Source organism: Myodes glareolus, chromosome 7 (assembly GCF_982192425.1).
Source record: "Myodes glareolus chromosome 7, mMyoGla1.1, whole genome shotgun sequence".
NCBI lineage: Eukaryota > Metazoa > Chordata > Mammalia > Rodentia > Cricetidae > Myodes > Myodes glareolus.
The window spans coordinates 97,607,355-97,619,971 of record NC_142032.1 but is presented as its reverse complement, the minus strand read 5'-3'; the positions used below and the strand labels follow the sequence as shown (position 1 = coordinate 97,619,971).

At 38.7% G+C, this 12,617-nt stretch overlaps 1 protein-coding gene across 1 annotated transcript; it reads left to right on the top strand.

The window, feature by feature from the left end:
* The first annotated feature begins 758 nt into the window (after window positions 1-758).
* Window positions 759-1,712, top strand: LOC125395248 (olfactory receptor 10A2-like). Its single transcript, XM_048426556.3, has one exon. It carries the CDS (start codon window positions 759-761, stop codon window positions 1,710-1,712), a length of 954 nt encoding a protein of 317 aa, XP_048282513.3.
* Window positions 1,713-12,617: the final 10,905 nt, after the last annotated feature.

Sequence of the window (12,617 nt, the reverse complement as noted above, 5' to 3'; positions counted from 1 at the left end):
TTTCCTAAAACTAATGAACAATCTGGAGGGGGAGGGGAGTTCAGAATCTGTCTTGTGCAATCAAGAATCTGTCTTCTTTTTTTTTTCATTTCCAGATACATATTTCTTAGGAATGGGCTCTTCTCACTGGAGACAGAGACAGGACCTGCAGTCCCACAGCATTTAAACCATTGCAAGACATCGAGGTGTGGGTGGAAGGAATTATTTAGGACAGTTTCGAAAATGACTTCACAGACATTCTTTTATTTTCTTTTTTACAGACATTCTTGGAAGCAACGTTTTGCAATTTGCATTTCATATTTAATTTTGCTGGTAGTCTAACTTAGACGAACACCCAGCTACTTGGGATTTTCTGAGCAATCATCTTTACAGACAGTGCTGACTGCACCATTTGCTCTGCAGTCTGGTAGTGTGGTCATAGCTTCTTCATCTGATTTCTCAAAGAGCATCCTTGTACAATGTGCACTATCTTTTGTGATTGCTGAAGAAGGGGGGTGGGGATGGGGAGGAGATGCATGTACGGGACCTGAAAACAAGTTCACAATATTCATTGGTTTAATAAAGCCTTTATAAAGCCAAGTTCTACAGATATTTTTCAGTGAACCAGTACTAGCAGAGAACCAGGAACAGCTTCACTGTATGCACTTGGCTAGGAAGGCTTAGAGGTAGAGACATGGTGGCACACAAAGAATTCATGATTTAATTAGTGTGGTCTGCTAAGAATCTGTCTTCATAAGCACAGTGGAAATTTGTAGCCCATGGCTGCAGGAAACTGGTCAAGAATAACTGAATTTGTTCTCATGAGCTTCTCTTCCCTGCCTACTGAAATTCAGGCCTTGCTCTTCCTGGCATTTTTAGCCATCTACCTAATCACTCTGATGGGAAACAGCCTCATCATTCTGGTGACATTGGCTGATCCCATGCTGCAAAGTCCAATGTACTTCTTCCTCAGAAACTTGTCCTTCTTAGAGCTTGGCTTCAACCTGGTCATTGTGCCTAAAATGTTGGGGACCCTGATTGCCCAGGACACAAGCATCTCTTTCCTTGGCTGTGCCACTCAGATGTATTTCTTCTTCTTCTTTGGAGTGGCTGAATGCTTCCTCCTGGCCACCATGGCCTATGATCGCTATGTAGCCATCTGCAGTCCTTTGCATTACCCAGTCATCATGAACCAAGGGACATGTACCAAACTGGCTGCTGCCTCCTGGTTTCCAGGATTCCCTGTAGCCACTGTGCAGACCACATGGCTCTTCAGTTTTCCGTTCTGTGCCAACAACAAGGTGAACCACTTTTTCTGTGACAGCCCACCTGTGCTGAGGCTGGTCTGCGCAGACACAGCATGGTTTGAGGTCTATGCCATTGTAGGCACCATTCTGGTCGTTATGATACCCTGTCTGCTGATCCTGTGTTCCTACACTCGCATTGCTGCATCCATCCTCAAGATTCCATCAGCTAAAGGGAAACACAAAGCCTTCTCTACCTGCTCCTCACATCTCCTCGTTGTCTCTCTTTTCTATGTGTCTTTAAGCCTCACTTACTTTAGGCCTAAATCAAATAATTCCCCTGAAAGCAAGAAGCTGCTGTCATTGTCCTACACTGTTGTGACTCCCATGTTGAACCCCATCATCTATAGCCTGAGGAATAATGAGGTGAAGAATGCTCTCAGCCGGACCTTCAACAAGGCCCTGGGTCTCAGGAGCTACATCACATAAAATTACTCTCCCCTCTTTAAATGTCCACTGGAGTGACACCCACTTGTTTAATGGCTGTTAGTAAGCTCAGTAGAGACAACGGAGCATAGAGGTCATTGATATTCATCTGTGCTTCTCTGCCTTCCCATTGTGTGAACATTGTTTTCTCACCAGAGTAATTTGAATTTTTGGTATTCTGTGGCCAATTTGTTCAAGGTATTTATTTTGCGAATAGGCATGAAAGTGGTATACACTGTGAACTGTGTGTGACTCCTTCTAATGTATACTTGGAATCATATACCAGAAAATACAGTGAAAAGCATCAGAAGTCATCCTGACCCTTTGTTTGGCTTTGACTAGTCTGGTTCCAGGTAACAAGGAACATCCCTATTCTTCTACTGCATGATTCTTTTGTTATTTTCTTTTATTTCACTTTTCCCTTAGGCAGTTTGGGACCTCAAACAGAGGAGGGTCAACTACTAATTCCCATGCATATTTACATAGCCTCAACAGTGCCATTGGCTCTTCCCATAGGCTACTTTGGCTAGGTGGAATAACCTAGTCTACAGTTCTCCCAATTCCAAATATAGGCTCTAACACTTTGCTAAAACAGCTGCGAATTTTCACATACTGTCTGTTACAATACTGTCCTCGGCAGGATTCCCATGGACCCCTGAATTGCCAGCACAGGTCCTTCTAAGAGCACTAGTGTATTGAGCTTAGTGACTTTGTATTTTAAAGTTATATACATTGTCGAGATGAAAAGACAAAGGACCCACACAAGTGAATATGTTAATTAATATTGCAGAGTTCAAATAAAGTCACTGATTAGAGCAAATTAATTTATGACTGCAGAAAGTAAATTACAGACATTTAAACAAGTATAACTAGATATATTCCTAAAACCCAAGTATTTAAATATATGGTTTATTATTTTTTAGTGCCACAAAATATGTAGAAATTATTTAGTTCAGAGTCATTGAAAAACAATATTATATGAGTGATTGAAAGAGAAGTGAGTGGGCAAGAGTATGTTTGAGAAATATATAAAGAGCTTGCATTTAATTCACATTTCAACCACATGAGGAAAAACACAACTATTCTTACAAGAATTCAAAACAAAGAGCTTCACAGCATATCATGCTGATCAGATTTCTTTTGGAGCATCCTTCACTTAAGACACTCATGGATAAACTAGAAAACTTATACAAAGATAACTGCACACCGTAGATACCTTAAGACTGTAAGAATTCACGTGAAGAGAGGAGCAATATTTGCAAAAGTGAATTTACATGAAGCACTCACATAAACCAGTCAAACTCATTCATGTTATTAGAAGCCAGAAGAGTCCTACCCTCCGAGCACAGGTGAACACAACATGAAAGCCAGCACAATGTGCTATAAGTCAATATACTGTAAAATGACAAAGTTATTAAGAACATACTGGGGAAATGTATTTTTAAGTAAAGAGGCCAGAAACCACCATAGTAGACATGCAGGTTCTAGAGGATAAGGCTGCAGAGAGTAAACCTGGGCCGTGAGGACCGGGGTGGAGAAGGACGTGGAAATTGGCTATAGTTACATGGTGTCTCCTTTATCCTTTCAACACAAGTTCACTCCCTTAACCATTCTGTCTTAGTCACCTTGCTGCTGGTGGCAATCAACTCTTTTCTGAGGTATTAAGCTCCATGAACTTGCAATAAATATTTTATTTGAACAATCCAAAATAAATCTGTTTTGTAATTGCTTTGTAACTTATAGCCTTAGAGTAGAAAATAAAACCACATATTCTGAAAATATCTTGTCTTTTGAAAATATGAAAAGATTTTTCCCATACTTTACATTGTGTTTATAACTTGAGGAAATAATAAATGTCTCCATGACAAAATAAAGAGAGAAAGGTTATTACTACCATTAAATATGTGACTGAATAGCAATAAATGAACATTTTATGTCACTGTTTTCCAAGGTCAAGTTATATTAATGAATATAATTAATAGAGAACTATTTTAAATAAGTCATTCCTTTGTGGGTACTCTTCTACGTCCATCACTGGAAAAATAGACTCATAATCAATGCTTTTATTCCTGGAAATGGGGCCATGAATCTGGGCAAGTTCTATACTCATAATGGAAGTATGTAAAAATAAAAACTAAAACTCTCTGTAGAAATCAAAATGGAAGAGCTTGAAAAATGGCTCAATGGTTGAGAGCACTTGCTCCTCTTGCATAGGACCAGATTTGATTGCCAGCTCCTTCATGTTGGCTCACAGCTGCCTCTCACTGCAGTTCCAAGGGATCTGATGCCCTCTTCTGTCCTCTGAGGGCAACATGCCCATGATGCATGTGCATGTACATAGACAAATCACTCATACCTACAAAATACATGGATAGTTTTAAAAAGAAACCAAAATTGAATACATTGCTCTAATTACGAAGTTGCTTCATCTATTTTCCTCAATAGGACATTTTATATGCTGACATATAAAATGACTCCAACTCATTTGTCACCTCCTTGACATAACACTAATGTCCCAAGATCTAACACTGCCTTGCCTTCATGTCCTCTCTTTCTCCAGGATAAATACATGTAATACGAACACAATTCTCCCTACCATATTTCCTTTTTTCCTCTAATGTCCATTAACTATGTCATGTCTTATTTAAACTAGTGTTGCCACAATCACTTTAATATTTATTAGTCTTAATTTTTGAATGCTGAAGCATGACATTGGGTCACTTATGTATATAGTTGAAAAGTCACTTGTAATTTAGAAAAAAAGATGAACTATTAAAAAAAACACAAAACACAAAATTTTATTACACAGAAACAAAAAAATGATTTCATTCTACTGCACATAACTTAATAATCTCTGACCATTGTCAACTTATATGTAAGTTTTAATTTCTTATATGTAGGTAGATGTTATTGTATGCTTTACTATTTAATATCATTGCTAGAGTTTCAAGATTTGGATATGGATAAGCTATTTGTTACATTAAAATTTTTTTATCTAAATATGGAGATAACTATGATAATTTGTACCCAGAACAGCAACATTTGAGTTAAATGATCAATATGAAGAAAGGACTAAACTTTAATTATAAAGTATTTTTCATTTTTATTATCTTTCTCTAATTGTATGTAAGAATAGCAAACATTGGCCACGCGTTGGTGGCATATGCCTTTAATCCCAGCTCTCGGGAGGCAGAGGCAGGTGGATCTCTGTGAGTTCAAGGCCAGCCTGGTCTACAAAAGCTAGCTCCAGGATAGGCTCCAAAGCTACAGAGAAACCTGTCTCGAAAAAGAAAAAAAAAACAGAATAAGAAACATCTGTTGTTTATAAAATATAAAGCATATTAACTTGTATAGCTATAATTATTTAATTCATACATCTTCTATTATCTCTAATTCAACTGGATTGGTTAGCGCATTTTTATGAAATATATATCAAATAATATATTTATCACATATAAACAGTAATGAGATGAGCATTTTAGTAATTTGACTTTTTATTAATATAAAATACCATGTGGAATTAATGAGCCAAAATACATACATAAAGATCTTATTTTAACTATTTTTCTCAAGCATACACTTACTATAAGCCAAGCACCATGCTTAGTAGTATTTTCCAGTAAAAAACATGCATAAATTCTGGTTGATAAAATGGTTAATGTCATGAAACAGGCAAAATCAGTTGAGTATATATTCATTTAATATGAAAGCCTTCAGATATGAAAGAAAATAGAGTTGAATTGAAAAATGAACAAATTCTCAAGTCATTTCTCAAAAATCAGTAAGCAGAATGAAAAACAGTAAACATAAAAAGTCTTGAGCAAGAAAACATAAACTTGCCAAAAACATTAAGAGAACACACCCGGAGCTAGGGAGGGTGCTCAGCTGTTAAAGGTGCTTGCTGCTATTGCAAGGAACCAGAATTCAGCCCCCAACACTGCAGGACACTGCTCACCCTTTAGAGAACTCCAGTTACAAGCCCCAAGCAATATCCTCTTCTCACATCCACAGTCTCCTGCACCCGTGTGCAGCCAAAACTAAAACACTTCAAACTTTTAGAAAATATTTGTAGAAAATTTAACAAATTTAGTCATTACTATAAAGATAAAATAAAAATTAATCACCTATAATCCCATGGGGATCTTCAAAAGCTGTTAAAGCACTTAAAATTTACAGTCAGGTTGCTCTTAACTTTATAAATAAGGAAAACTGTTAAGGTAGGGTGTTTGGTTTGGTTTTTATTTGTTTGTTTGCTTGTTTATTTTATTTTCGAGATGGGGGTTTCTTTGTGTAGCCCTGACTATCCTGGAACTCACTCTGTATACAATGCTGGCCTTGAACTCACAGAGATTCACCTACCTCTGCCTTGCTAGTCCTGGGATTAAAAGCATGTGCCACCACCGCCCAACTATTAACGGATTTATTAGCACAATGGTATTCTAGATGATTCTAGAGCATGGCTGACACGCTGGCATTTTAATGAATGGCACCACATCTTTCAAATTAAAAGTGCTGCAAAGCATGATAATGACACTGGTAATATCAGCACTACCAAAGTGAAGAGAGAGGGTACTCCTCAGCTAAATATCAAATACAAGGATAACCTGAACTACATAAAACCCCATCTTTAAAACAGCTAGAATTACAAATTTCTTAAGTTGCCAGGATGGGGAAAGAGTAATTGTCAAATACATAAAAACAAAGAAATATGTTTTAGCCCTTTGTATGATGATGTTTAAGCTAAGTTCTGTAACTGAGTTAAGAGGTAGAGAAATAGGACTCCACTGAACAAAACCACAAAAGTTCCAGATAAAGAACTTACACAGTGGAAATGCAAAAGAAACTGTGGTTGAAATTTTTCAGAATTTTTGTTTTTATTTTTGTTTGTATGTTTGTTTTCTTGGTTTTGTTTTTTAATTTGTTAATTTTTTAAAAAAAAGAAAAAATATTTTAATTATCATACATACATTTCCACTCCCTCCCCTCCTCCAATTCCCTCCACATTTGCTCCAAACCCACTCCCATCCAATCCTCAGAGAGGGTAAGACACATTGCTTTGTGAAAGAGCCAAGTCTCTCCCTACTATATCTAGGCTAAGCAAGATATTCATCCAAAGAGAGTAGGTTCCCAGAAAGCCAATATACACAGTAGGAATAAATCCTGCTGACACTGCCAGTGGACCCACAGTCTGCCCCAGCCATGCAACTGTCAACCACATTGAGCAGGAATAATTTGGTCCTGTGCTTGTTCCTTCCCAGTCAGGTTGGAGTTGGTGAGCTCCCATTAGCTCAGGTAGTGTTTTTCAGTGAGTATACCCATCATGGTCTTGAGCTGTTTGCTCATATTCTCATTCCTTCCACTCTTCAACTGGACTTGGGAGCTCAGTGCAGTACTCCGATGTGGGTCTCTGCCTTTGCTTCCTTCAATTGCTGGATAAAAGTTCTATGATGATATTTAAGATATTAATCAGTATGACTAAGGGCAAGTCAAGATTGGGCCCCCTCTCCTCTATTCCTTAGCTGGGGTCATTCTTGTGGATTCCTGGGAATTTCTCTAGAGGCAGGTTTCTTGCTAACCCTATCATGGCTCCCTCAATCAAGATATCTCTTTCCTTGCTCTCATCTCTGTCCTCCCTCCATCTCAACTATCCCATTCCCTCAAATTCTCCTCACCCCTCCCCTCTTCCTCTTCTATTTTCTTTTTTCGCCCAGCACCCATGCTCCCAATTTAGTCAGGTGACCTTGTCTGTTTCCACTTTCCAGGTAGATCTATGTATGTTTTTCTTAGGGTTCACCTCATTACTTAGCTTCTCAAGGATCATGAACTATAGGCTCAATATCCTTTTTTTATAGCCAGTATCCACTTATGAGTAAGCATATACCGTATTCATCATTTTGGGTCTACGTTACCTCTCACTCAGGATAGTGTTTCCTAATTCCATCCATTTGAATGCAAAATTCAAGATGTCATTGTCTTTTACTGCTGAATTGTATTCTATTATGTAAATGTGCCACATTTACTTTATCCATTCTTCAGTTGAGGGGCATCTAGGTTGTTTCTGGGTTCTGGCTATTATAAATAATGCTGCTATGAACATAGTTGAACAAATGCCTTTGTATCATAATTGAATATCTTTTGGGTATATGCTCAAGAGTGGTATTGCTGGATCCTGAGGAATGTTGATTCCCAATTTTCTGAGAAATCGTCATACTGATTTCCAAAGTGGTTGTACAAGTTTGCATTCCCGCCAACAATAGATGAGTGTTCCCCTTACTCCACATTCTCTCCAGCACAGGCTATCATGGGTGTTTTTGATCTTAGCCATTTCAACAGGTGTAAGATGATACCTCAGAGTTGTTTTGATTTGCATTTCCCTGATGACTAAGGATGTTGAACATTTACTTAAGTATCATTTGGCCATTTGAAATTCTTCTGTTGAGAATTCTTTATTTAGTTCTGTACCCCATTTTTAAATTGGGTTATTTAAAATTTTGATGTCTAATATCTTGAGTTCTTTATATATTTTGGTGATCAGTCCTTTGTCTTATATGGGGTTGGTGAAAATCTTTTCCCACTCAGTAGCCTGCCTTTTTGGTCTTATTGACTGTGTCCTTTGCTTTACAGAAGTTTCTCAGTTTCAGGAGGTCCCATTTATTTATTGTTGTTCTCAGTATGTGTGCTACTAGTGTTATATTTAATAAATAGTCTCCTACTATCCACTTTCTCTTCTATCAGGTTCAGTGTAGTCAGGTTTATATTGAGGCCTTTAATTCATTTGGACTTGAGTTTTGTGCATGGGGATAGATATGAATCTACATGTTGACATCCAGTTATGTAAGCATCATTTGTTGAAAATATTTTCTTTTTTCCTTTGTACAATTTTAGCTTCTTTGTCAAAAATCAGGTGTTCATAGATGTGTGGATTAATATCCAGGTCTTCAGTTTGATTCCATTGATAAACATCTGTTTTTATGCCAGTACGAAGCTATTGTCATTACTGTAGTTCTGTAATAGAGCTTAATGTCAGGGATGGTGATACCTCCAGAGGTTCCTTTATTGTACAGGATTGTGATGTGGGCAGCCCCTCTGTGTGTGTTGATTATCATTAATGAATAAAGAAACTGCTTTGGACCTATAGCAAGGCAGAACGTAGGTAGGCAGGGAAAGCTAGGCTGAATGCTGAGAGAAAGAAGGGCAGAGTCAGGAAGAAGCCATGGAGGCTTCATAGAGAGATATGATGAAACTATTCTGGTAGACCACAACCTCGTGGTGCTGCACCGATTTATGGAAATGGATTAATGTAATATGTAAGAGTTAACCAATAAGAAGCTAGAGCTAATAGGCCAAGCAGTAATGTCATTAATGCAGTTTCTGTGTGATTATTTCAGGTCTAAGCTAGCCGGGTGGCCAGGAACCAACAGGCAGCATTTCCTCCAACAGGATTGTTTTGACTATCCTTGGTTTTTTGTTTTCCATATGAAGTTGAATATTGTTCTTTCAAGGTCTGTGGAGAATTATGTTTGGATTTTGATGGGGATTGCATTGAATCTATAGATTGCTTTTGGTAGGGCTGCCATTTTTATTATGTTGATCCTACCTATCAAAGAGCATGGGAGATCTTTCCATTTTCTGGTATCTTCTTCAATTTCTTTCTTCAAAGACTTAAAGTTCTTGTCAAATAGGTCTTTCACTTCTCTGATTAGTGTTACCCCAAAATAATTTATGTTTCTTGTGGTTATTGTGAAAAGTGATATTGCTCTGATTTCCCTCTCAGTTTCTTTATCTTATATAGAAGGGCTACTGATATTTTTGAGTTGATCTTGTATCCTGCCACATCACTGAAGGTTTTTATCAGCTGTAGGAGTTCTCTGATAGAGTTTTTAGGGTCACATATATACTATGATATCATCTGCAAATAATGAAAGTCTGACTTCTTCCTTTCCAATTCGAATCCCCTTGATCTCCCTTTGTTGTCTTATTGCTATAGCCAAAACTTCAAGAACTATGTTAAAGAGATATGGAGATAGTGGCAGCCTTTGTCCTGTTCCTGGTTTTAGTGGAATTTCTTTGAGTTTCTCCCCCATTTAACTTGATATTGGCTGTCTGCTTGCTATATACTGCTTTTATTATATTTAGATATGTTCCTTGTATTCATAATCTCTCCAAGACCTTTATCATAAATAGGTGTTTAATTTTGCCAAATGATTTTTTCATTATCTATGAAATGATCATATGGTTGCAAATAATCAAATTGAGGGCTAAAATCAACAAAATAGAAACAAAGAAAACAATAAGAAGAATCAATGAAACAAAGAGCTGGTTCTTTGAGAAAATCAACAAGATAGATGAACCCTTACACAAACAAATTAAAAGCAGAGAGAGAACATCCAAATTAAAAAAATCAGAAATGAAAAAGGGAATATAACAACAGATAATGAGGAAATTCAGAGAATCATTAGATCATACTACAAAAAAATTATACTCCACAAAACTGGAAAACGAAAGAAATGAACAATTTTCTAGATAGATGTCATATACCAAAATTAATTCAAACCAGGTGAGTAATTTAAATAGACCTATAAACTGCAAGGAAATAGAAGCTGTCATCAAAAACCTCCAAACCAAAAAAAAAGCCCAGGACCAGATGATTTTAGTGCAGAATTCTACCAGAACTTCAAAAAGAACTAATACTCCTTAAAGTATTCCGCATAATAGAAACAGAAAGCTCATTGCCAAACTCTTTTTATAAGGCTGCAGTTACACTGATACCAAAACCACACAAAGACTCATCCAAAAAAGAGAATTACAGAGCAATATCACTCATGAACATGGATGCAAAAATACTCAATAGAATACTGGCAAATCGAATCCAAGAACACATAAAACAAATCATCCACAATGATCAAGTCGGCTTCATCCCAGAGATGCAAGGCTGGTTCAACATACAAAACTCTATCAATGTAATCCATCATATAAATAAACTGAAAGAAAAATCCATATGATCATCTCATTAGATGCTAAAAATGTGTTTGAAATTTTTATGTGTTGTTTTCTCTGCATGTTTGTCTGTGCATCATATGCATGTGGAACCTGTGGTGGCCAGAGGAGGGCATCGGATCCCCTAGCACTGGAGTTACCGATGTATGTGCTGGGGATGGAACTCATGTCCTATGCAAGAACAACCACTGCTTTTAACCACTAAGCCATCTCTCCAGCCTCAAAATACTTTTTGGTGAAATTTTGTGAATTGGAGCAGATGTTTTTAAAAAGAAATAAAAGTTGATTCACAGCCAGAAATCAGCACAAACAGGAAATTTAATTGATCACGCTAATGATTTTAAAGTTTAATCTGTACACAATAAGTAAACTTTGAAACATTTTGATCAAGACAATGACTTAGCTAACAATGGTAGCTGGGTAGCACATATTAAAAATAAGAAGAGCTGAAATAGAAAGACAGGTGTAATAGTGGCCTTATTCACACTAGTGGCACCAGAATCAGTTCAGATTTTAAATATACATTTATATAAAATTCACACAGTTGTTTGGGCTAGATTATGACAACGAAGGGAGAAAAGAGAACAGACTCCTCCCACAGTTCTGGCAAAAGCAACCAATGGCACAGTTGCCCCTTGTATCAAAACAGAAAGGAAGGAAGAAGAGCTCATTTGTTGGGAAAAGTGAGGAATGGAGAGAGAAAGAAATCAAAAAACTTGGTTTCCTAATTAAGAAGGTTCGGCTTTGTGGATAAGCATGCCAGTACCATGCCCAATTTAGGAAAACAGATACAGAGAAATGGCTAGAACAGGAGAATTGATGGGAAGCATGACTTCACAGCCCAATTGCTTTAAATTTTAACATTTCATTCCGCCCAGAGACCGCTAAGATGGCGGCGGGGGAGAAAGTGAAGGTTGCCTCCTGCGACAGGCGGCCCGGCTAGAGCCAGCAACGTGGCGCCCAGCATTGATCTGCACACGGCAGCGTACAATGAGGCGCAGGACTGCAAGCTGCAGCTGCTGCAGAAGCTGCTGGCCGGCCGCGGGCGGGAGGAGCTGGGCGAGGTGGCGAGCGGCGGCAGGCCGCTGCTGATCGCGGCGCACCGCGGACACCTGGACGTGGTGGAATACCTGGTGGACCACTGCGGCGCCAGCGTGGAGGCGGGCGGCTCGGTGCACTTCAATGGCAAGACGATCGAGGGCGCGCCACCGCTCTGGGCCGCGTCGGCGGCGGGCCACCTGGCCGTGGTGCGGAGCCTGCTGCGCCGCGGCGCCTCGGTCAACCGCACCACCCGCACCAACTCCACGCCGCTGTGCGCCGCCTGCTTCGACAGCCACCTGGACCTGGTGCGCTACCTGGTGGGCGAGCACAAGACCGACCTGGAGGTAGCCAATCGCCACGCCACACGTGCCTCATGATCTCCTGCTACAAGGGCCACCGTGAGATCGCGCGCTACCTACTAGAGCGTGGCGCGCAGGTGAACCGGCGCTCCCACTAGCTTGGGTCAGTTGTCTCTGTGATTTCTGCTTCATGATCTTGATAACCCCTTGCTTATATAATCCCTCCTCTTTTGAATAATATTCTCCATTCAATTGCATGCAATGGCTAACGTTTTAAATTCAGCTTGTGCTCTTTCACTAAAAAGTGATTTGTATCTGTAATATCACTCAGCTAATAAAGAGTCACTGAAAACAGTAAAAGTAACTTTTCTAGCTAGAGATTGTTTCTACTCCCTAATATCTAATCCCCCTGGAATCAGGGGTTTATCAGAAAAATTCATTTTATCTGGACTCATCTTGGTTTTGGCAATTAAACGTAACTTAATAAACTTACTGTTACAGTCTGTCTCTTTTTTTATAACCCTGGGAGTCAAATCCAAGGTCATGTGCATAGTAAAAAGCACTTGACAAT